This window comes from Nelusetta ayraudi, unplaced genomic scaffold (assembly GCF_046127955.1).
Source record: "Nelusetta ayraudi isolate G7.1 ecotype Tasmania unplaced genomic scaffold, CSIRO-AGI_Nayr_v1 ptg000002l, whole genome shotgun sequence".
NCBI lineage: Eukaryota > Metazoa > Chordata > Actinopteri > Tetraodontiformes > Monacanthidae > Nelusetta > Nelusetta ayraudi.
This window is the reverse complement of record NW_027466052.1, coordinates 1,648,910-1,673,407: the sequence shown is the minus strand read 5'-3', so window position 1 is coordinate 1,673,407 and position 24,498 is coordinate 1,648,910. Positions and strand designations below refer to the sequence as shown.

Genomic DNA, 24,498 nt, shown 5'->3' with positions numbered 1-24,498 from the left:
ACCACCTCCTTGTACTCCTCTACCTCTTCACCCTCATACTCCTCCACCTCCTCCTCCTCTGCCTCATCCTCTTCCTGCTCTACCTCCTCCTCCTCCTCCTCCTCCTCTTCCTCCTCCTCTACCTCCTCCTCACCACCGTCGCTGCAATGTGACTGATTGATCCAGTGGATGAACAGTAAAGATTAAGAGGGATGACAAAGAAGCGTGCTGCTTACACAGCGAGTGGCTCTAATCCTCCCTCCCGCCTCCCTCCCGCCTCCCCCACCCCCCCGGCGTCCCCCCACCTATAGAGGAGCTGCTGCCGAGGAGCCCCCCGCACTCGCACCCGCACTCACACTCGCACTCTGAGCGCCGAGCCCTCCAGGCCTCTCAGGGAGCCACCGGCAGGAAGCCTCGACTCCTACAAGTCCTGCCAGCAGGAGGAGGAACTTCTGAGTCCTGCTGAAGTTCTTCCACCTCCAGCAGCCAGAGGAGGAGAAACAAGAAGGAGTGGAGGAGCATTTTCTTTTAAAAAAAAGTTGGTTTGTTTATTATTTGGGGGAGAAAACAGAAGTTGAGAAGAGGCAGTAGAAGGAATTAGTGGAAGGAATGATGAGTGAGGAGCACCTGCTGCCGTCCAGCTCCCCCAGCGACTCGTCCAGTGGCGCGGACGACGGCCGAGGAGGTGAGAGCCGCACAAACTCCGACACGGCCACATGAGGAATTTGAAAAGGGGAAGAATTCATTTTCTTTTTTAGCATTTTGCATCCTTGTCTGAAAAAAAAAGTTCTAGTGCAGTACTCAGCCTTGATAATTAAGCGATCATTATTAAATTATTATTTTTTTCATAACAATAATTACTTATTATTATTATTATTATTATTATTATTATTATTATTATTATTATTACTATTATCATATATCTATTGTTTTTTTACATACCTTAATTTTCAGAACAAGTCCGTTACAACATAGAATGTTTGTCCTGCCATCGACCACACAGATGGCAGGCACGCATGTGAAACAATGCCGACCAGGGCCACATGAATGACCCGCGCTAACCGTGTTACCCCCCACACCCTTGACCCCCCGACTCCCCCCCTCCGCACTCTGTTTGAACCCGCAGCCAAGAGCCCGGCGCCGGGGAAAGCCATGAGTCCGGCCCTGGTGTGCAAAGTGTGCGGCGACACCAGCAGCGGCAAACACTACGGCATCTACGCCTGCAACGGCTGCAGCGGCTTCTTCAAGCGCAGCGTCCGCAGGAGGCTCATTTACAGGCAAGAGAGGCCCGCCGCCTTCCCTTTGGCCGTCTCAGGCGCATGCTGGGAATTGAAGTGCAGGAATGCAGTGCAGAGGGAAAAAAAAAAGAAACTTATGTATAAATACATATCCTTGAGGAAGAAAAAAAAAGATTTAATAGGCTCTGTTTAATTTCGGACTTTTCTTATCAGACTTTTACAATATTGCGTCAATTCAAAATTCAAAGTTGCACTTTTTTAAAACCCCCATGTGTCGCACAAAAATTATTAATACCAGATTAGATATTCCTTTATTCGTCCCACTTTGGAGAAATTCCCAGCGTGACAGCAGTGAAGTGGATGGAGTGTATGAAAGTTGAATAAGGCAGTGTTTGAACGTAAGGAGATAACAGTAACTGTATGTGGCTAAATAAATATCTATATCTATATCTATATCTATAAATAACATACAAAAACACTAGATATACTATATATTGATATATGTGTCAATATGAGTGCAGTATAAGTAAATATATAAATATGAGTGAGTATTATTTCCAATTCTTGCAATGTCAATCATTTTTGTTTCCTGTGAAATTCATTTTCTGGCTTAATCATTCCATCATTGATTTGCTTCTAATAACCTCTTAAATCGTTTGAATACATACAGGAAGAATAAACAAAAAAAGGAGGTCAACTCCTTGGGCCAATCTTGGGCAGATTAGATCAGATAGCACATGAAATGAGTGGAACGTACCTTTAAAGTGGTTTCTGTGTGTGGACAGGTGCCAGGCCGGGACGGGGATGTGCCCGGTGGACAAAGCCCATCGGAACCAGTGCCAGGCGTGTCGGCTGAAGAAGTGCCTGCAGGCCGGCATGAACAAAGACGGTGAGTTTGTCACCTCAGAAACTCTCAGAAAGTCTTTTGCAAAAACTTTATTTTCTATTTTCCAAATAATCAAAAACCTTGTTGTGTGCGTGCAGCCGTGCAGAACGAGCGGCAGCCCCGCAGCACAGCTCAGGTGCGTCTGGACTCCATCGACGTGGACCCAGAGAAGGAGCACCTGGCCACCACCCGGGAGCCCTCCTCCTCTTCCTCCTCTTCCTCGTCGTCGTCGTCCTCCTCCTCTTCCTCGGTCATCACCTGGCCTCACATCACCTCCTCCGTGGCCATCACCTCGTCGGTGGCCCCGCAGCGCTGCGTCAGCCCCCAGAACAACCACCGCTTCATGGCCAGTCTGATGACGGCCGAGACCTGCGCCAAGCTGGAGCCCGAGGACGGTGAGGAAGAGGAGGAGGAGGAGGGTCCCAAAAGATTCCTTCTCATTTTAAACATCATTGCATTAAGTTGCCGTCTTTTTATTGGGTTGCTTAATAATAATTTTAAACATAAACCTTTTTTATTTTTCTACTTCATTAACGAGTTTCATTGAGCTCAGAGTGGCTCAACTACAGAAAAAAAACAGAAAAAAAAAAAAAACTTTTGGACTGGCCCCGCCCCCTCTGACGTGCTAATTCCTCTTTTGTCCCCCAGTTGACGAGAACATCGACGTGACCAGCAACGAACCAGAGCGGGCGTCTTCGGAGTACCACATGGCTCTGTACCCGGCCAGCTCGGAGAACGTGTACGAGACGTCGGCACGGCTGCTCTTCATGTCGGTCAAGTGGGCCAAGAACCTTCCCGTCTTCTCCAACCTGCCCTTCCGAGACCAGGTGAGCCGCCTCATCCAGGTTTTGAAGTCACTTAGTGTAATGATGCATGGGGGAAAAAAACACTTGGAAATGGCACAACCTCTGCGTTTTAACTAGGACAGGCTGTCATGATGGATTATTTAAATCACGATTAAGCTCTGAATTTCAAAGATTCCGTTATAATGTCCATATTAATGTTAAGCAATGCTCACTAGAGTTTCTTCATTGGGAACAAAAAAGGACACAAAGAAAGGGCTTCCCTTTTTTAGTCTTTTGTGTTATTATTATTTCTTTCAAAACAGTGCACCTAGACCTTTAACTTTTCCTTTAGCAACAGTTCCATTTTGGTTCCTTTCTCAAGATTAAACTACAGATGAATGAAAGGGACAAAAGACTTGCGAATAAAATACGATTAAAAAAAATGTGCGTGTTATGCCATGAGCAATCAACGTCTTAATGCTGACAGTCCTAATTAAAATCATTATTAAAAACAAAATTTGGCTTAATTAATTTGATAATTTGTATCATTTGCAGTTAGGAACATTCATGTGGATGTTTTTAGACTTGCGTTGCGTATGCTTTTGCCTTAGAAAAAAAATGCAATCCATTTTGACCCTATGTGACTTCCATACAACATGAAAGAACACTCAAGGCAACTTTTCCACGAATCATAGCTAAATAACCCAAAACATGCACCTTTTTTTTGTTGGTGTACTTTTGCTGTGGTCCCACCACTATCAGAGGGCATCAAACTCAAATACGAAGTGGGGCCAAAATGTAAAACTTGGTCAACATTGATATTAATTGAAAAAAATCTTATCTTGATTAATGCGCAAAAATAGCAGCAGAACATTCTGGGATTAGTAGCATTAGTGCCATATGTGCTATATAATAGTGGTGATTTTTTATCGCCTCTCGGGCCAAAAGTGGCCCGTAGGCCAGAGTTTGACACCTATGTTCTAATGCCACCGGCTGGCCCCGCCCACCAGGTCATCCTGCTGGAGGAGGCGTGGAGCGAGCTCTTCCTGCTGTGCGCCATCCAGTGGTCGCTGCCGCTGGACAGCTGCCCGCTGCTCTCGCTGCCCGACCTTTGCCCCGGCATGCAGGGCAAGAGCAGCTACACCGGCCTGGACCTGCGCCTCCTGCAGGAGGCCTTCAGCCGCTACAAGGCCCTGGCAGTCGACCCCACCGAGTTCGCCTGCCTCAAGGCCGTCGTGCTCTTCAAGCCAGGTGAGCAGCAGGAGGAAGAGGAGGAGGAGAGCTGAACATCTGACAGAAAGAGATACATAGATAGATAGATAGATAGATAGATAGATAGATAGATAGATAGATGGTGAAGTGACTACAGGCTGAAGCAGCTGCTAAATAATATGGTTGAATTGAACGATTGATCCACTTTAAACATGACACTTGTCTGAAAACAACAACAACAAAAACAACAACAATATAATAATAATAATAATAATAATAATAATAATAATAATAATAATAATAATAATAATAATAAGTACTACAAATGTTGCATCCTTCGGGATGTGACAATCACTTGGACTTTAACTTAATATAATATAATATGATTATATTATATTATATTATTGTAGTCCTAATATGTATGAATATATATATATATATATATATATATATATACATATATACTGTATATATATGCACACACATATTTATTTACATAATATATGTATAAATGAATATATTACAAAAAAATAACTTTTTCCAGCAGTGTTTCCTGCGTTTGTTAACAGCTCCTCCTCTTCCTCCTCTTCGTCCTCCTCAGAGACACGAGGCCTGAAGGACCCCGAGCAGGTGGAGAACCTGCAGGACCAGTCTCAGGTCATGCTGGGACAACACGTCCGCTCCCACTACCCCAGTCAGCCGGCCAGGTAGGCAGCAACACACACACACACACACACACACACACACATACACACACACCCACACACTCACACTCCGCAATATTATTGATTCAAACTGTCAGGAATACTCCAGCTACTGAATTGCTCTGTCAATTGTTGCTCTCAATCTAATTGATTAATTGATTGATTGATTGATTGATTGATTGATTGATTGATTGATTGATTGATTGATTTGCTGTCTCCAGGTTCGGGAAGCTCCTCCTCCTCCTGCCCTCGCTGCGGTTCGTCAGCTCGGAGCGGATCGAGCTGCTCTTCTTCCACCGCACTATCGGCAACACTCCCATGGAGAAGCTCCTGTGTGACATGTTCAAAAACTGACTGACAAAAAACATACCCACAAGCCACTGCACTCACCACTGCAAACACATCAGAGATTCACCCTGCTGTTATTATTGATTTTTTTTTTAAACATTATTTTCCAAAAGCCACTTTAATGTTTGTTTTTGTTTTCCCCACATCAGGTCTTTCTGAAACTGAGCTTCCATTTTCCCCTGCTTGCTTTTCGTGTCATACTTTGTTTTTGGTTATTTTGTGTGTGTTATGTTTTGTAGTGCTTCTTGTTGGTGCTGTTTGTTGACAGATGGATTGTTGATGACGTCACTGTTAGCGTTGTCACATTAAAAGTGCTGGTGTACCTTCACACTGTCACGAGGACCAATCAAAAAAAAAAAAAAAAAAGCTCAATAAACAGCTTTTTATTCTGCCCTCTGACACATTTCCTGCACGTCAAAGACAAACGTCAGGATGGAGAGAAGTCTCTTCTTGCGTGTGAAGTGTGTGAACGTCACCCGGATTCACCATCCGCTTGGAAGTCCTCTTGACTGTGGTTCAATAGCACCCTCTTGTGACCGCCAGGATCAGTGGACGACTGAGAAGCGTGACTGTTCTACGGTGTAGCAGCACTTTTTTTTTAAAAAACAAAAAACAAAAAACGACAACATTATTTTGAAAAATTAAAGAGAACACGACAATAAATCTGAATTTCATAAATGTGAACAAAATAAATACAAACAATTAACAGAAAACCAGCATGCAAACAAGTATTCCTATGGCTTTACAAACTAGTTGGTTTTACTTGGACACATTAACAGTTGATCTATGTTTTATTTTATTTTTTGTTGTTTGGGCAACAAACAACATGTTTGGGAAACTGAACGGTAATAAAAAAAAAAAAAAAACATTTGATTTTTATTCATTAATAAAATTTTATTTACTTTACTATAATTTAATAAATTCTTTTTTATTTCACATTCATCATCATTCACCATGTTCACCAGTGACTCCACAGCTCGGAAAAAAATCTGACAGAACTGCGTTCAGGGTTCCCCAGAACATCAATTAAGTCGTTTTCTGACTCAGATACCCTACACGTAAAATTATACATCAGATTGTGTAATACTCCTAATACTCCCTTGTTTATACCGACACCACAGCTGGCTGGGTAGTATACAAAGGTGTACAATACGCTCTGCAGAAGTGAGCTCTTCACTGATACCGAATACATACCAAATTTCCGACAGAGCATATTTGCTTGGGCACACAGCTTCCGCCGCTGTCTATGAATATCCTCGTCATCAGACAAGTCATCAGAGAGTGATATGGCCCAAATATGTCATCTCACTGCACACACTAAGCACAGGGCCAGCCAGGCAGAAGTCAGGGAAGGCGGCCGGTCTGTCCTCTCTGGTTCTAACCATCATAATTTTACTCTTTTTAGCGTTAAACTTTATATCAAAATCATGCCCATAATGAGAACACACTTTCAGCAGCTGTTGGAGACCAGCACTGCAAGGACTAAAAACGACCAGTTCATCAGCATATATCAGGTGATTGATTAAGGTGTCAGACAAGACTTCATGAACGAAGAAACCAGTGGAACATAAAGCCACCAGGGGGCACAGTTTCTTACTGGCAAGTAAGGCTGTAATGTTATCAGGACCGCAGGCCTTATTATCTTTTATTTTCAATATTGCCTCTTGGACCTCAGCGGAAGTGACCACTAAGTCCTTATTAGACTCAACTCTGTCAACTGCAAACCGATTGCTTTGTACACAATTTAGCAGTTCATAACAATGTTTCCGCCACAAATGTAAAATTTCATCAGGACCACTCACACCATCTGTATTGGATGGGAGGGGTGTTTTGCAATTATTTATAGTTTTTATATCTTTCCACAAGTCATGAACATTCTATTTTCGCAACTTCCTTGCCAGTGAGTCGGCCCTAATCTCTTTCTCAACAAAGTTCAGTTTCTATCACTTTCTCTACAAAGTTCAGTTTATATCACAATCTGTCCGAGGCTGATTGTGGACACATAAAATCTATAGCTGTCAACATAAGCCAGCAGTACGTGCCCTGGTCACATGATCTGAGCGTTTCAGGGCTTGTTTGGTTTGAGCTGTACAGGCCTCACACAACAACAAAAAACATTTGCTGTGATAATCAGGTGGACTTGTGACGCAGAAAGTCGAGCAGAATAACAAAAACATTGAGGTTGTCATTGAGGTGTTAAAGGGAAAGTCCTTTAACTGTGAAAGAAAGTGGAACTTCCTGCTTTTGTCCGTACAGGTTGTGCGGCGCTGTAACCTTTGAACTCCAGCAGCTATCAGCAGCTCTGCAGTCCAGGTCACATGACCTGGTGAAAATGTCCGGGAGGATTCTCTCTGATTTGACAGTAAAGACAAGAAAAAATGCGCGTCTGTACTTTAGAATGACTTCTTACTGAGCAGTTTGCAGGAGCCCTCACCTCCTCCATGTCTTTTTGTTCCCTTTATGTCTCCTCTCAAAAATAAATAAATGAATGATTAAGACCAAACACAGCAGAGTGAGTGGAGCGATCTCCTGTTAACGCTTCAGCCTCACAGGTCCGGCCATCCGCACCCTTTCTGAGCCTCTCTCCTTGTAAATCCTCCACACAAATGTTTCTCCTGTTCAAAGTAGAGACATTTTTTCCCCCCCATCTTATTATGAGATTAGTGGCGTTGAGCAAGAGGCCGAGGGAGGAAAACAAGGCACAGCCACATCCACACTTGTGATTTCATTCTGGGTACAAGGAATAGAGCCAAATGTATATGTACATGTATACAAATTAATTTTCTTTTCAAACTTTTGTTTTCCTGACGTCTTGATACATTATTTTGGCTGACTTTGTACATATATATATGTATATATATATATATATACATGGATATATATTTATATATATATAATCACAACTACAACTATAAATATGTTGTGAATTCTTGACCTCACTATATTTAAAAGACTTCCTGAGCTAAGCTACTGCACTGGCAGAATCCATCTCTAGCTCTGCACCATCCACACCTGTCCAGATGCCAGCAGTGTGTACACAGACATTGCACTACTTCAGTACTACTTAACATACATACCACACCCTACTCACAGCTGGCCTCCATCTCCCTCATCACCACCACCACTCACCTCAATCGGCTCCTCAGCCCTGTTCAGTCAATACTGTGGTGGGGAATCCAGCAGAATCCCCAGAGGCGCTGGGTGGTTTATTTTGACATGGTTAATATTCTGTTTGATTTCAATTGCTGATATTATGAATTGCTTGATATTGACTGCTTGGTGTTTCCAGTCTGTGGTTAAGGTTAAAGGTGCAGTTGGCCAAAACCCTTTTGAAAACTTACATTTACTATCTACATATTACATGTGCATATTGTTATGTTTTGTTTCCTTACACTTGTGTGTTTTTCTGTTTTACATGTTTCAAAGGTTTTCGCCTGAAAAGCGAATGAATCATAATCCTCCAAAATACAAGGTGAAAGATGTTCTGCTGCCTGGTCATTTGGAGTGAAGTCCTATGAGCTATGGGGCAAAAGAACCCTGTTCAAGTTAGGGCAGCACAAACTGAAAACCAAGGTAACTTGCCAGCTACAGTCACCCATGTGATACCTCACCAACACCTGGCTTGGTTGGTATTATCACTGACGCTGGGGGAGAGGTATTCATTGCCCGTTGTGACATCACAGTGGACACTTCCTCAACCTGTATGTGTTGGCTAACACGCCTTGAGAAAATAGAGACGTAGATTGTTGGAACAGGTGAGTGTCGGTCAGTTGCCTGAAATTCAAAAGTCGCGTAAAATTGACATAAAAAAAAACAATACTCATGTCAACGAAAATATGAAAATTACCCAGAACGCTTTCCACAATTGAACATAAACTCATGCACCTTCAGGACAAATGTATCTCTTGCAACTCCACCTTCTGCTTCTTCTCCTCTTTCACCTCCTCCTTCTCCTCCTCCTCCCGCTGCCTGACCTCTCGTCCCCTCAGCTCCAGTTAATCTGCTCAGCTCTGGATCCAGCCGGAATGTGTTGTAGGTGTTTGGGCCACAAACTCTCCCACCGCAGCAGCAGCAGCAGCAGCAGCAGCAGCAGCAGGAGCAGCAGCAGCAGCAGGTCGCTCAGTCAGGATCAGCTCACTGCAACGCCAGCAGGATTCTGGTCCAAAGCATCCAGCCGCTCCAGCTGCCATGAACGGGACCCAGTTGGAGGCCGAGCCCTTCGAGTACATTGGCTACGAATACCCTGACTGGTACTCGGACAACGCAGTTCCTACCACACCGCCCAAAGAGTGAGTATCGCAGTTCTCCTGGAGAAAAAGCATCATGAGAAGTCTGAGGAAAACTTTCTGACAGCCAAGTCTGCATTTTGTTAGAAGATCTCATTGTTTTCCCTATATAATGATCGACATGTTGTTTTTGTTGTCATCGTCGTGACGGCAGAGTGATTCTACCATGCAGCCCCACGGCGGACGACACGTTATTCCACATATGCATGCTGTCCATATCTGTGAGTTTTTAAATGACAAAAATTCAAGTTCAACATCAGCATTACATTTAGTTTTTATTATTATCTGCATCTATCTTGAAAAAAAAAAAAAAGCATTGAGATTTTAGCGAGTTGATTGGTGAAAACACTCTAACTGACTGCCAAATCATCTCGATTCGCTCCTGGTTGGACTGTATGACGCCCCCTACTGGCGTGATGGGTGACAGTGGTGATGGTCGGCCAGCGATCGGTTTTACAGCCGTGATTGCACCGACCAACTCGTAACATCCAGTAGCAGCAGCTCTCTGTTCCTGTCACTGCTGGACTCCACTTATTTTAGCTCCGCCCCCTTTGTTACCCTTCAGAAGACGATTGCTGATTGGTCTGGTCGTTTCTCCAGCCGAATGGCTTAAAGCAGTTGAGATTGGAGCTTTTCATGGTGGATGTGAAGGAACCTGAGACTCAACTGCCTGGCATGGTTGCTTTAGTTCAATTAGATAATAACTTCAATAATTTTAATAGTTATTATTTTATTATAATTATTATGTACAATACTTTTTCTTTGGCCCCCCCAAAGGAGGAAGGAAGAGTGAAAAAAATTGATAATTGAATGCGGCCATTATTACATTTCATTGTCTATTTAAATTCTATTCAAATTCTTAAAATACTTTTGGGTATGATTATACATTAAAAAAATGAAATAAAATATATATACATATATATGTATATATATATATATATATGTATATATATATATATATATATATATATATATATATGTATATACACATTATATATGTATATGTTTTTCTTTGGATTCTTTATTTCTATACATATGTATGTCATATAATGAGACCTATCTCTCTCTCTCTTTCTTCCTTTTTTTGTATTTCCTTCTTCACCCTAACTGATTGTTCAAAGCTGATAGCTCCGCCCCCCTATTGACGGGGTCTGCTCCACGCTTGCTGGCTTGACTTGATTATGCTAAGAGCATCAAGATGCCTTTAAATTAACACGTCACTTGACTTAACACTTTAAATAAATAAAAGTGGATTGATTGATTTGATTGATTGATTGTCTTTCAATGCAGCTAGTGGTCGTCCTGGTTCTGGCTCTGCTCACTCGGAGGAACAAACTGTGCCAGGGCTTCACCAGAGGCTCTTCCAGCATCTTCAGGTGAGTTTGGAGAAGATTGAACCAGGTGACGGGGAGATGATGGAGGAGGAGGAGCTTCACCATGTGGCCAAACCTCATGTCAGTCTCCTGTGTGATGTCACAGTCCAGCTAACTTCCTGGACCAGACCCAGAGCAAAGGGCCTCTCGTGGCCGTGTTCGGACTGGTCTTCAGTAAACTGGCCACTCTGGTCATCGCACCCGACCCCCTCCCCTTCTCCCAGGAGACCCCGGCCGAGATCAAAGGTGAAATCTGCGATTGCTTCCTTTCGAATAAGGCACGGTCTGTGGTTTGATAGAATAAGGAAACAATGAGGTAAAATGTCTTGATTCAGCAGTGAAAACTGTATCCCATCCTGTTTTTGTTTCATTTCATGTTCATTTTCAACATTTGTACTTTCTGATTTTGTATCCTGATTCATTGATGTATAGTGTGTAGCCAACATGTATGCGTGACTGTAAAAAGTTAAACGAAGGAAATTGCGCGAGCTCGACTAGTGCTGGCTGCATGTGATTGGCTTGTTACGAAAGTTCAGATAAACAAGGCACTCCGCATCCCCCCTGCCCCTCCCACAGAGTACATGAAGATCATCGCCATCTTCTACTACCCCATCCTCTACTACCCCCTGCTGGCCTGCGCCACCCTGCAGCACAAAGTGGGCTACGTCTTTGGGGCGATGCTGTCTTTTGGCCACTTTGGCGTCCTCCTGTGGCAGAAGTTCGACTGTCCAAAGACTCCAGAGGTGAGGCAGTATTTTTTTTTCCACGTACAAGTCGCCAAAAGTCTTCAAGAGTAGTAGAAAAGTCCAAAGATTTGTCGCCAGAAAAGGTGGCTAGAAGTTGCTGAATACACTAATACTAAATTTAGCAACTAAGTGGCTAAGCTAGCAACACAGTTCAAATTAATTTTTTAACTTGCGAGACCCTCCTGTTAGACTTTAACACTCTAAAACAAATTTTTTATTAATCTTTATTATTTTATTCCTGAGTAGCAACCGCATAAAATAAGGAGGAGGAGGTGTTTTTGGAAGTGGAATGACACCATGATCTCAGTGGATCTGCAGCCGACACCTGGCTCATTCCCCCTATATGTTTTGGCAAAGACTTCGTGAACGTAGATTGTGAAAAGAAAAAAAGACATTTATGTTAGCTTTGCAAACCTTGATTACAGACTTTTAATTCCTGTAGCTAATTGCTAGTTCCTATTTTAGGACACAAATTAAACCGCCACGGCAGTTTAAGATTGGACATCATATGACACCTTATTTGTTTTTTTGTGTTTATTTTGGTGTTTGGTGTTTTTGGTCCTGGCAGCTCTACAAGTACTACGCTCTGCTAGCTAGCCTGCCTCAGTTCGCCTGTCTGGCCTTCCTCTGCCTGAGGTTCCTGCTGCTCTTTGTCAAAGGGCCAAAGAACGACGAGGTGAGACGCTGACTCAACTCGGCACACGATAGCACGTGAGCTGATCCGACGCGTGGAAAAACATGAGTTTCAGCAATGCGAGAGTGGCTCATTAGCGTAAGCGGCTCTGCTGCAGAATGTAGCTGCTTTAGCTGCGAAGGATTATGACGATATACCCCTTACAGATAACATGACTACAACAGAGCTTTTGTTTCAATAGCAGGTGTTAACTGGGATTATGGAGGGCAGAGGTCGCTGCACTGTACTGCACTTTCACACAAAATGTTTTACATCTTGCAAACCCATCTGCTTCTTTTAAAAGCAGCAATGGAAGTTCACATTTTACCACTCAAAAAATGGAAAATAAATTGTCAGTATCACGTAATTTTTTGAAAGTTTTAATTTTTTTTTTACTAGATAGTTTTAATGTTATTTTATAACTAATCAAAACTAAATGAAACGAGGCATAATCAAGGCACTACGGCTTGCTTGATCGATTCGATTACACTGCACTTTAAGCTTAGTTTGATGCACGGTGAGTTCCTGAGCTTATTGAGCACCACTGATGACATTAATATAATAAGTAGAATTTTGAAATGCACTCGAAACTCGAAGAAATGTCAACATGGACGGTCATAGAATCCACATTTTGAGCAGCTAATTGGGATGCATGCCAGTTCAGTTGAAAACGTATGAAAAGATGGTTGAGTGCAGTGCCTTTACTGGCCTTGTTGCATTTAGTTTCCATTTATTATCATGAAATAACGTGAAAATTATCCAATAAAATCTTGAAACTTGTCACATGATTACCTAACACTGAGAAGTTGTTTTTGTAGTTGCTTTTTTTTCCCCCTTTAATATGGCAGCAATGTCCTTCCATTTTGAAGGACAAATGTGACGTGAGGATCACCTCTTTGAATGTGTTGCACACAGGACCTGGACAGCAGCTACTACACCGAATACGTGAAAGCTCTCCTCAAGAAAAGGACATCAGCAGCCCGGTGATTCTTCTTTTTTTTTCTTTTATTACGTTTTTTTTAATAGGTTTTGTCTCTGTGTGATTTTTTTTTGTGTGAAAGAACATTTATACGCACCACTCAGACAATAGACATTTTATTCGTTTTTATTAGGTCTGTCCTTTCCCTGAGAGTTGCAAAAATGTAAAGTACGTTATAAATAAAATGCATACTTATATATGTATATATATATATATATATATATATATATATATATATATATATATATATATATATATGTATACATATATATATGTTTTTTTTTTTGTTTTTTTTTACCTTGTCGATATATAGAATTCTTATGTTCTCTTTAACAGTCAGGGGACTCTGTCAAAATTTAAATTCACATTTTCACACTTTTTCACACATGTTTTTGTTTTTTCAATTGCAGGGCTGCATCCTCAGACAAGCCGTCGCTTGTAGAACGACTGCTGGAGGTGCCAAAGAGCTACATCTACATCCCGGATAAAGGTCCGTAAAGTGCTCACCATTCACGAGGAAGTCAAGCAGCTGCTCTTTATGCCCACATTCATTGTCTCATTCCCAGCGTTCCGTTTCCCCGTCAAGCTGGCGGTGTCTGCGTTCGTTGCCCTCGTGGCCGTTTATCACGTCAGTCCACCGTCCACCGTCGCGGTTCAATATCAGAATATCAGTGTTCCTCTCTACAAGTCCTTCTATTCCCGGCCACCAGACGGCGCTGCTGCTGGTCGTGCTGGTCATCCCCACGCTGCACATCGTTCGCGCCGGTATCGACGAGAACATTGCCTTCCTGCTGCTCGGCTTTGGGATCGTCCTGTCCGACGACAGAATGGAGGTGGTGAGAATCGTCACCTTTTACACCTGGTTGCTGGAGGGTATGTGTGACCTTTTTTTTTTTTTTTTTTTTTTTTAATTCTTCTTCTTCTGGCCTTTAAATTGCACCACCACCAAAGAATCCATAAATATGCAATTGTTGCATTCTCATTTCATAGTGTGCTACATCTGTGCCATGACCTTGTCCTGCTTCGTCAGCCTCGTCATGCTCATGAGGTCCATGATACTTCATAGGTAAGTGTTTTGGTTTCATTGACTCTTTTGGACATCAGAGGGGCAGCGCGAGATAACAGCAATTTTACCATGTGTCTGGGGAGATGGGGGGGGGGGGTAGTCTAACAAAGTGCACACGCAGATCTACACCCGTCACACTTTGGTGTCTGGCAGAAGTCATAGGTCTCCCAGTGACACTCAATAAAAACTCCACTGTTTTCTACCAGATTGCTCTTTCATTCAGGGTAACATGGCCAATACATGCCTGAGGTAGTTATAATTAGTTAAAAGAATACATTCATTTGGTTTTAAGTAGTCATGTCAAGACAACATTGTGATGAATTGGTCATGTAGGATGGGAACATGAATCACAGAGCAACATTGTCCCTCGTGTCAACTTTTTAGCCCAAGCCGTTTCATTGTCTCTTCAGGTCGAACCTGAAAGGCCTGTACAAAGGAGACATCTACAGCATCTACAACAGCCAGAAGACCATCTGCCCCTCCAGATCTGGAGTGGTGTGTTGGATGGGTCTGACAGGATACCAGGCTGCCATCATCAGCCTCGGTAATGATCACTTTCTTCCCCTGCACTCGCACTGATGATGGCCAATATCCGATTTAGCCGACCCATTTGCTCAAATTGACTAAAGGATGTATCATCAGCAGAAACTCAACTGTATCACAACACACTTGCACCAGTTTTTACCTTTGAACTAACTGAACAGATGATTATGCCCTGTTTCCTTTCTTTTTTGCAATGCATTGGCAGGAATGGCCATTCAGACCGTCGTCTTCTTCATCTGCTTCCTGTTCCTGGTCTTTCTCATCATCGTGCCCATATTCCATGGCCGTAATTTAATCGTGTTTGAAATGGCGGGGAAGGCCTGGTGAGCGCCACAGCTGCAGAGTTTAGTTTTTAATGCAGCTCTTTGAATCCGTGGTACAGATTACGACATGTCTTCTCCATCGTAACATTGCAGGCCGGCTTGGGTCACGCTGCTGCTGGTCACTCTGCTGCAACACGTGGCGGCCAAGTTTGCTTTCATCAAGAAAGAGGCAGGAACCAGAGACTTGAACAACAGGTCCTTGTTTTGTTTTTTGTTTTTTTACAAATACTTTTTCATGAATGGTAGTTGATTAAGGGGTAAGGTTGATATGTTGCTTTACTGGTAGACTAACCAGTTTAAACTTTAATGGTTTGTCGTAATTTGATTTTCTTTTTCTTTTGGGGAGATCTTTTTCTTGGAATAAAGCAGATATCATGATGAATCATGATGTGCAGTACAGTATGCACCACAATGCATCGCAATGTTGTATTGGGATTTTTTTCATCATGTTTCAATTATTGAAACTTGGTTCATTAAGATGCTAATAGAACTGAAAACACTGAGACATGAACAGCACTGCATTGCCACCCTTTAACCACAGTGTTTTATTGGTGTTTCCAGGGAGAGTCTTTTCCTCTTGACATATCTCCTCTTTCTGGTCAACACCGTGGTGGGACTGATTGCTGGAATATGGAGAATGGTGATAACGGCCCTGTACAACATCGTTCACTTGGGCCGCATTGACATTAGCCTGCTGCACCGGACTGCAGAGTCCTTTGACCCAGGTAGGACACGACTCTGTAGCTCATTGTTGAGACAGTTGGGACTACTGACAATTGTACGGAAGCGTATTGTTGTGTGAAAGTTTCACGTTTTACGCGGTAATATTCACAATATGCTTCTGTACTTAATAGAAATATATTCTGTAAAAAAAAAAAATGTTCCAAGACTATTTCGTATTGCCAACAAAGTCACCCTCTGCCATGTGACCCCATTTAGCCTACAAATACTACACCAACTCCCTGAAGGTGGAGGTGAGCCAGTCTCACCCAGTTCTGAAGGCTTTCTGCGGGCTGCTGCTGGACATAATGGTGGAGAACGGTCCAATCGTACAGAAGATGAGGGACGCAGAAGAAGGTAGAGAGAGATCAAGAGCTACGAACCACAAACAGACACGACAAGCCCCTCTAAGGGGCCGCCAAAGGTGTCATTTCAAGGAATGCAACAAGATTGCAGACAGTGTCGGCTACTTGATTCAAAGGGAACAGGTGGTGGAACAAGATCAGAATATCATGCTGAATATCAATTATTCATCGTGCACACACACACACACACACACTCACACACACACACAGAGTCTGTATATTGCCTCTACAGTTACCACTGTTATCTGCAGGATACACCATATTACTCGGCAGTAAGACAAAACTGTTAAACCCTCCTGTCATAGTTACGTTATTATGATTATTATTATTCGGACTAATTCTTCTTCTTCTTCTTCTTCTTCTTCTTCTTCTTCTCTCAACATGTCTAAGAGGTACGACTGTTGTAATGTTGGACCCTCAGTTTGCTATCAGCCTGTGAACCGCTCTTGAACTTGCTTGCTTGCAGGCGTCTCGGAGAACCGGAGCAGCAAGGCCGCCGCTCGGAGGAGGCTCCGCTGTCGCTGGCAGCTGCTCTACACGCTGATCAACAACCCCTCGCTGCTGGGTTCCCGGAAGCACTTCCAGACGCTGCAGACGAGCGAGAACCTCCTCAACGGGACCCCTGACCGCAGCTCCGTGAAAGGCAGCAAGAAGGAGGCGGAGCAGCCCCCCGCCGAAGCCTCGACAGACCAGGCTAAAGATGAGTGAGAGCCCCTCCGAGCTCTGAGTAGCTTTCAAGTCCAGGGTTTAAACTGCATGACGTCTATTGTCTGGCTCCTTTCTGATGAAACAATGTCTCTTGGGCCTGGCATAGTAATTAATATAAATAAATAAATAACGGTCAGCAGGAACGCATTAGTCGCGATTGTGTTAATTTTTTTTTATTTATTTAACATTTATTTAGACAGGAAAAATCACATTGAGACCGCAGGCTCTTTTTCTATTTGTGACCTGCTCACATCAGAACACGGGAACTGATGCAGGGTAGCAATGACAATGCACTCATAACCATGAGTATAGCAGCGATAGAGTGAGCTGATGACACTAGGGACCAGATGAGAATAAAAATGTATTCAATACAAAAATAAGCAACAAAGAGCTTAAGCTAAGGCAGACATCATTTCAGTGCAGGTACAAGACAAAGATGCACTCTCTAAATACGAGGCACAATTAGATCATTTTTTTTAATGGCAAGCCTTTTGTCCCTTCCATTCACCCGTCATCACGGCCTCAAGTCATAGCACTAATGTTTAGACGCTGCATCGTACTAACGTTAGCTATGTATTGTTTTGTGCAATTCACATGGCGACGATGGTTTCAGCAAACACCAGCTAAACACGCTAGACATCCAGGTGCAGCCAGCGAGGGAACAAGTGGGTGAAAGTACATCCAAGTAGCTTACTGAAGCTGTTGCTAAATGGGCGGCAAATGACTGTTGAATGACGGCGTACACCTTGCCATCGAGGTGAACAACTGTTCACGCATACATAAGCTGTGTGAAATTGAGAAAGGAACCAAAATGGAACCCCTCTAAAAGGCCTATATATTATATAAATATATATGTATGTAATAATAAATGGGTCTAGATCCACTGTTTTGAAAAGAAATAATAATCATACAATAGACCAGAAAGGAAACTCTTTCTTTGTGTCCATTTGTTTCCCTATTAAGATACTCAGGTAAGAATTGGATATAAAAACAATCTTGTAAATGTAAAATGACAGAATTTTGAACGTGTAAATCAAAACGCAGATATTAATCTCAAGTCACAAAAATTAATTGTTTGGCGGCCCTAAAATAAATTAATTGAACAACTGCAATTACTCTCCAACTCTTTCTTCTTTTGCTAAAACAGCAGCTGTCATGGTCATGACATTCTGCTTGTCGGGCGTTTTATCGATCACATGCTGACGCGCACCATCCACGCTGTCAGCGCGGCGATCAATGGCTGCAACAAGACAAGCCAATCTGAGCGCACAGTCTGTTTTGTTTTGTTTTGCTGCTGCTGGTCTGTGGAGGTCCGAATAACTCTGCTGGTTGCCAGTGTTCATCACATCCCCAGCTTCAGCAACATGAAATGTATGAAAATACATTTTTCTCTATGCAACATTTTTTTTTTTAAATGTATAAGCAGTTTGTGTGAATCCAATACTGATGTATTAGGCAATTGAAATCAAATTCAAGGTCTTCCTGATGCATGTATGTTTATAGTTTTCAAATGAGTCATAAATAAACATTAGCAATTTTCAAAATTTGTCATGTTTATTATCCTCTCTATTCTTGGAATTCTATTTTCGGTATTATTTTATTTGTGATTTATTTATTTTTTAATTGGCTAAATAGCCGAATTATTTACATGCTATGAGTCAATATCCATTTTTAGTAATAAGCAATGCATATTGCTGCATATCCTCAGAATATCGTTAAATATCCTTAGAATAGCCATTTACTACACATTTTTCACTTAAAACCAACAAAAAGGAGGAATAGTTCAACCATAGAGAGCTGAATTAGCAGTAACACTCGTTAGGTCTTGCGTATTTTTTAGATAAAAGAAGAGTGACAATATTATGAGAGAACATCAGACCTATATGGTGTCAAACCTGCTGAATTATGGCTTTTGGAAGGGTGGTGCGGGGGAGGAGTTCACATGAGGGTCATCGTTGATGTCATATGGATGGTGGAGGTTGATCATAAGGAGGTGTGGTTATGGGAAGGAGCAGGCATAGTTTTTGAGCCTAAGGAACAATGGGGTTGTGTTTATGGAGCAATGTGATTGGGAAATGTCACGAGGGACAAGAAGGGGACTGAAATGTACACTTGCCATAATGGGGACGTAGACACCAGACCAGGATGTTTGAGCATATGGTCATTGAACATGTCAGTGACCCACACCCTTCCATCAAAGGCTCTGCTTGAACTCTTCAATTAATTTAGGCATCACAGTGTTAAAATGGGGAAGGAGAGCCACACCAGGATGTCACCAGAATGTGATCATTGAATTCGTCAGTGACCAACATCCCCATCAGCGCTCTGCACAAACCTTTCTGTTGTACACCTGCAGAAAATGTTTGTCCCTGAAGGTCTCCAACATTCTGGTCTGGTTCTCCTTCTCCATTTTTATTACTATGATGTCCTAAGTAATTTCCTTCTCAACTGAGTCCCTGCAGATTTACTCCAGCACAGTAAATCCATAGGTTTAGCACTATTTTTTTTTTTATTTGTTTTTGTTAAGACTTAAAAGTGTTTCATTTTAACTTGTATAGTTACATCAAAAACCACTGAAATCCCGGTTCTGATGTCCAGCTAAAGCGTTAGCGAAGAAGCTATCTGTTCACCCAAATATGAATGGAATTCAATTCGAAAAAAGAGTGGTCCTGACAAAAGTGGTATAAAAGCAAAAGACAGCACCAAATCACAGACCCACAGCAATTCTGTAAGGCAAGGCAGTAGCACAAAAGACACTCACTGGTTTTTGAATACATTGCTCGGAGAAATACAAGTGTGTTGACAGACGAGTTTAAAAGTACTTGCAGTAATACCGCAGCAGGCAAGGTGGATTCTATTTTACTGCTGACGCAGCGACGACAACGACAACAATAGATGTTAGCGCCATTGGAATGTTTATATAAAGCTAGATAGATTACATTATGAATTCTTTTTTTTTTTTGAAATGCATGTTTTTTGAGGTTTTCACCTTGTTTTCACTTTTTAAAATGCAGCTAAAACAAACTGTTGACACAGCATATTTTGGTAAAAACTAGCATTTTCTGTAATTACGTATTATTGTCATTTGCACGGCGAGACATGAGATGCTTTGGCATTTCATGGTCAGCAGTAACTCCGTGACAGATTCCTGATTAATCAAGCACATATTGCTAAAATATGTAACACTGACACCCTAACAGTTATAAACTGCAAGAAAGGCACAAATGCTTCGTAGGTCCCTGTGTTGATTATGGTGAATTAGCACAGCCTGCAACTTTCAACTTTCTTTCTCTTTTTAAAGAAAAGGAAGATGAATTGCTATGAACACTGTGTGATTGTCTACCAACCTGTATATTCACATTCTGAAGCTCATTAAAATGGTTATTAGTGACGTAGGTTTTCTTTAAATAAACCATAAGGCCCGCTTTATCAGTTCAAAACTTTTTGTACATTTGCTACGAGTTTGCCATGTTTTTTGGACGCTGTGGAATATTGACTGGAAAGGCAGCATTTTTTTTTATTAATGCTTTTGCAAAACAAAAACTGCAGCTTTTAGCCCTCCTCTCATTTGCTTGGTTTTGGAGATTCAGCCTTTTCAGCCTTAAACATGACTCTAAGGTACTTGATCAGGACATTGGACATCTCAAGCCAAATTTCCCTTTTTGTTCCATTATTAAAAAGAAAAGCCCAGGTCATTAAACAAAACCATCCTCAAGACAAATTGCAGCCTTTGAGCTTTTTTTTTTTTTTTTTTAATTTGATGCGGAACTCCCCTTTTTACGTAACCATTTCCTGAAAGTCATTTCCAAGAAGTTCCCACATTTTTTTTTCTTGGTACCGAAGAAACCAACGCAACTTTTAAAGCGTTAAAAACCAAGACACCCTGAATGAGCTTTTCTGCTTCCGAAGTCTTCAGGGACTCTACATCACTGGCATAGACTACAAAATAAATGCAATAAACCTGCAAATTGTGTTATGACATACACAGGGAAACAACTACTCATTTGGATACTTGTAATTGCTTACAATGTTAACGGCTTCAGCTCCCAAAGGGAGTCTGTCACTGTACTCGGACCCGACCTCACAGTTGTCTAGACCGGCTCGGCAGTGGGAAAAACTGAGAGACTCAGTCATGACGCTCTCCTCCGTGTCGGCCTCTCGTTCTCCATCGCCGCTCTCTGTCTCGCCGCCCTCCTCATCCAGCTGGCTGCCGTCAATCACCCTCTGGGACTCTGCGTGGGGCGCACGGACGTTAAAGTTGGCGGTGAGAGTACTCTCCATGTGGCACTGGTCTTTGGCCTTCAGGATCAGCTTGTAGGTCTTGCTGCGGTATTTGTACACCAGGTGGAAGCACGTTGCCCCAATCAGGGGCAAAGTGGACACGGTCAGGAGGCAGATGCTAACTGAGATGATGATGAGGAAGTTGGGTACCCTCCTCTTGGTGGCAAAGATCACCTGGATAACACAGTCGTCACCATTGCGGGTCAAACACAGGGAGTAGTTGGTTCCAGGGCGCAAACCGCTGAAGGTGTACGTGTTGACGCCTTCCTTGATCCTACACCACTGTACGGCCGTGTGAGTGCGATCTTCTGTGATGCAAAGAGACAAACTGGTTGTGTGGCCATGTTCCTCAGTGTTGGTGGTGGAAAGGCTTCCCGATGTGTTGGTGGCGACCGAGTTGGCTCTTTTGTCTTGTGTTATCAGAAGAGGGTTGAGGCGCACAGTTGCCTCGGTTTCCGACGTGCTGAATGCAATGACCCCAAAGTCAAAGGTGTGGTGCTTGACTTCATCCAAGCTCTTGTTTAAGACAAGGCTTGAGACATTTCTTGTATTGGTTGTCAGGACACATTTGCCTTCACGTGACAAATGTGTTGTTGCGTCCTTGTTCTCTGTGACGTTCTCTGTGATGGGCACGGGACTCACTACAACGTTCAAGAAGTCATTTATGTCAGGGAGGAACGGAGATGCAACGACAGCTGTTTCAACGTCGGTAGAAGTTATGGTCACCGGTTCTGTGGGTGTTGGCTTTGGTGAAGCGAGAACTGTCAAGGTCAACGAATCCTCTGCTCTGGCAAATTCATTAGTTGCAGAACAGCTGTAGTTGCCGCTATCATCTTTTCGGATATGAGACATCACAAGAGTCCCATTGTCAAACACTTTGACATGGCGATCCTGAGGGGATTGAACAAAGACCTCACTTGGTTCTCCTGAGTCATCCACAGACAAGGGCAAAGCCAGCTCTTGCTTCCAGCTCTGGCTATGAATGCTCCACATAACCAGTGGACGTGGACTTCCAGAGAATTCACAAGTCAGGATCAAGGTACTTCCTTCGTTGAGTGTTGGGTTATGAGAAAATGGTTCCGTTCGTATCAGAACTTTTGCGCTTGCACACTGGAGTACAGGTATTTTTTTAATCGGTTGCCCTCTGAATTTGTCTGGGGATTCACAGATCATCTGGTCATGCTCTGGGACGTTGACAGTGGTTGTTGAAATCCATGCTCTGAGCCAGTCGAGTGCACAGGTGCACACAAAAGGATTTTGAAAGATCTGCAAATAGGACAAAGACACCAAGCCAGCAAATGTTCCCTCAGGTATGGTGATGAATCTGTTGTTGTTGAGATGCAGGGACCTCAGGTTCTTGAGAGTGGACAGGGCATCCTTCGGCAGGTGTGTCATGTTGTTGTGGTTCATCTTGAGCAAGTGAAGATGCGTTAGGTTCCGAAGGTCCTCCCATGGAAAATCAACCATTCTATTGTGACTGACGTCAAAGTTACGCAGGAGGACTAAATGCGCCACGGTGCCCCGCTCGATGGAAGCGATCTTGTTGTTGGACAACCACAGTGACATCACTTGGGTTAAATGTTGAAAACCCGCCCGTCGTGCCACCCGGATCTTGTTGGCTGAGAGAGTGAGGACTGTGACGTTGCCGGGGATACCAGACGGGACCTCTGTGAAACCTTTGAACGGGCAATCAACATAATGAAGACTGGCCTTGTCTGAGCAGGTACACAACTCGGGGCACGCGCGGGCGGTGCTGCAGATAGAAGCAATCCACAGAGTCAGAGAGATGAGGTTTACGGATGACATCTTCTTATTCTTAGTCTTCTTTCTCTGTGAAAATGAGATCACAGCAGATCAATCAGTCAATCGACCTTTGAGTTTGGAGGAGTGGTGGGGTCACAAAACAAAGATAACAGGGTTTCAACACATGATAAAGAAACAGTCCTTGTTGATTATTTGACTGACTTTCAGCATTTTAGAAGATGAAAAAACAGTTGTTTTCATGCAGTTGACAGTAAGCTGCACTTATGGGTTATTTCTTTCTTTCCCCCTTTTTTTTTTTAACATACCTTTGGTACAAAAAATGTTCTATGGGATAAACCTTTACATTAGATCAAGTGTCTCTAGTTAATTCGGAGAAATATAACAGTAGAGCTATTTTTTTTTATTTTTTTTTTTTTTTTTTACAGTTGAACCCTTGACAATTCATCCACCACTTCATTCATTCATTCTTCATTCTTCTACACACACACACACACACACACACACACACACACACACACACACATATATATATGTATATATATATATATATATATATATATTGCCAGGCCCACCCACTTCACATCCGCCTCCAGATATCATAGCCGCGAGGTCCCTGCAGATTCTTCTCCTCGAAGGTCATTTACAAGAAACACAGCGAGCATGAAACACAATAAAACAAATATATATATATATATATATATATATATATATATATATATATATATATAATTAATAAAATGAGGCGCTGTCGACACCATCGTATTTTGTCCCGGATTCAGACGCAACTACAAACTTGTGTGGTGGGAACGACACGTTCAACTCGCGCATCCCTCGAGGGTGTGTGTATGTGTGTGTGCAGAGAGACAGCACGGCGGCATAATGATGAGTCACTGGCGAAGGGCTGCTGCTTGGAAAAGTGCGCAGCGGCGGCGGCAGCCTGCGGCATTACCCCCTCGCATCCCGTCATCGGACATCTGACGCAAAGTTTGCCCCCTGCATCATGATGGCGATGATGAGGAGGAGGAGGAAGATGAGGAGGAGGGGGCAACATGATGCGGTTTTTGTTATTTTTATTTTAGTTATTTACCTGAGTGCGTGTTGTCCGGTGTCAGTCTGCACACGCTGCTGTCCGGTGGTTTTGTGAAAACTCGCAGTGTGTCAGGTCCGATGCGGGGCTCCCGTCACACTGATCGACCCTCCCCTGTCTGCGTCTCTTCCTCCCCTTCCCTCCTCCCCCTCCTCCCTTCTCCTGTTCCTCCTCCTCCTCCTTCCTCCACCTCTGTCCTCCTCCCGTTTTGTGTTTGTTTGTTTGTTTGTTTTAAACGCGGAACCGACCCTCGACTCACTTACTGGCACCGACTGTTGCCATAATGTTTGTAACAAAAATGACAACAGTGGATTATATTTGTATAACGCTATTGCTAAGCTCCAATGGCGTCATCAAAAAATAGAAGGACAGCGGGAGCTCGTTCAAAAGGTTTTTTTTTTTTTTTTTTTTTTTTTTTTTTAATGTAAATAC

At 42.8% G+C, this 24,498-nt stretch overlaps 3 protein-coding genes across 3 annotated transcripts; 2 read left to right on the top strand and 1 right to left on the bottom strand.

Moving 5' to 3' along the window:
* Nucleotides 1-319: 319 nt before the first annotated feature.
* On the top strand, nucleotides 320-5,715 carry nr2e3 (nuclear receptor subfamily 2, group E, member 3). The gene is made up of 8 exons (XM_076025467.1): nucleotides 320-664; nucleotides 1,106-1,256; nucleotides 2,003-2,106; nucleotides 2,202-2,498; nucleotides 2,752-2,930; nucleotides 3,899-4,139; nucleotides 4,702-4,807; nucleotides 5,026-5,715. The coding sequence occupies exons 1-8, from the start codon at nucleotides 589-591 to the stop codon at nucleotides 5,156-5,158; spliced, it is 1,287 nt and encodes a 428-aa protein (XP_075881582.1). The 5' UTR covers nucleotides 320-588; the 3' UTR covers nucleotides 5,159-5,715.
* A 3,520-nt stretch (nucleotides 5,716-9,235) lies between these two features.
* On the top strand, nucleotides 9,236-17,244 carry LOC142895112 (receptor for retinol uptake stra6-like). The gene is made up of 17 exons (XM_076035929.1): nucleotides 9,236-9,441; nucleotides 9,593-9,659; nucleotides 10,729-10,814; nucleotides 10,918-11,057; nucleotides 11,388-11,554; nucleotides 12,126-12,233; nucleotides 13,146-13,213; nucleotides 13,620-13,699; nucleotides 13,776-13,837; nucleotides 13,920-14,082; nucleotides 14,200-14,275; nucleotides 14,686-14,819; nucleotides 15,024-15,141; nucleotides 15,235-15,336; nucleotides 15,703-15,866; nucleotides 16,081-16,218; nucleotides 16,693-17,244. The coding sequence occupies exons 1-17, from the start codon at nucleotides 9,341-9,343 to the stop codon at nucleotides 16,932-16,934; spliced, it is 2,016 nt and encodes a 671-aa protein (XP_075892044.1). The 5' UTR covers nucleotides 9,236-9,340; the 3' UTR covers nucleotides 16,935-17,244.
* Nucleotides 17,245-18,529: 1,285 nt separating this feature from the next.
* Nucleotides 18,530-24,197, bottom strand: LOC142895042 (immunoglobulin superfamily containing leucine-rich repeat protein 2-like). Its single transcript, XM_076035814.1, has 2 exons — nucleotides 24,067-24,197; nucleotides 18,530-23,045 (listed from the first exon to the last, which is right to left on the bottom strand). The coding sequence occupies exon 2, from the start codon at nucleotides 23,019-23,021 to the stop codon at nucleotides 20,931-20,933; it is 2,091 nt and encodes a 696-aa protein (XP_075891929.1). The 5' UTR covers nucleotides 23,022-23,045; nucleotides 24,067-24,197; the 3' UTR covers nucleotides 18,530-20,930.
* Between the last annotated feature and the right edge of the window lie 301 nt (nucleotides 24,198-24,498).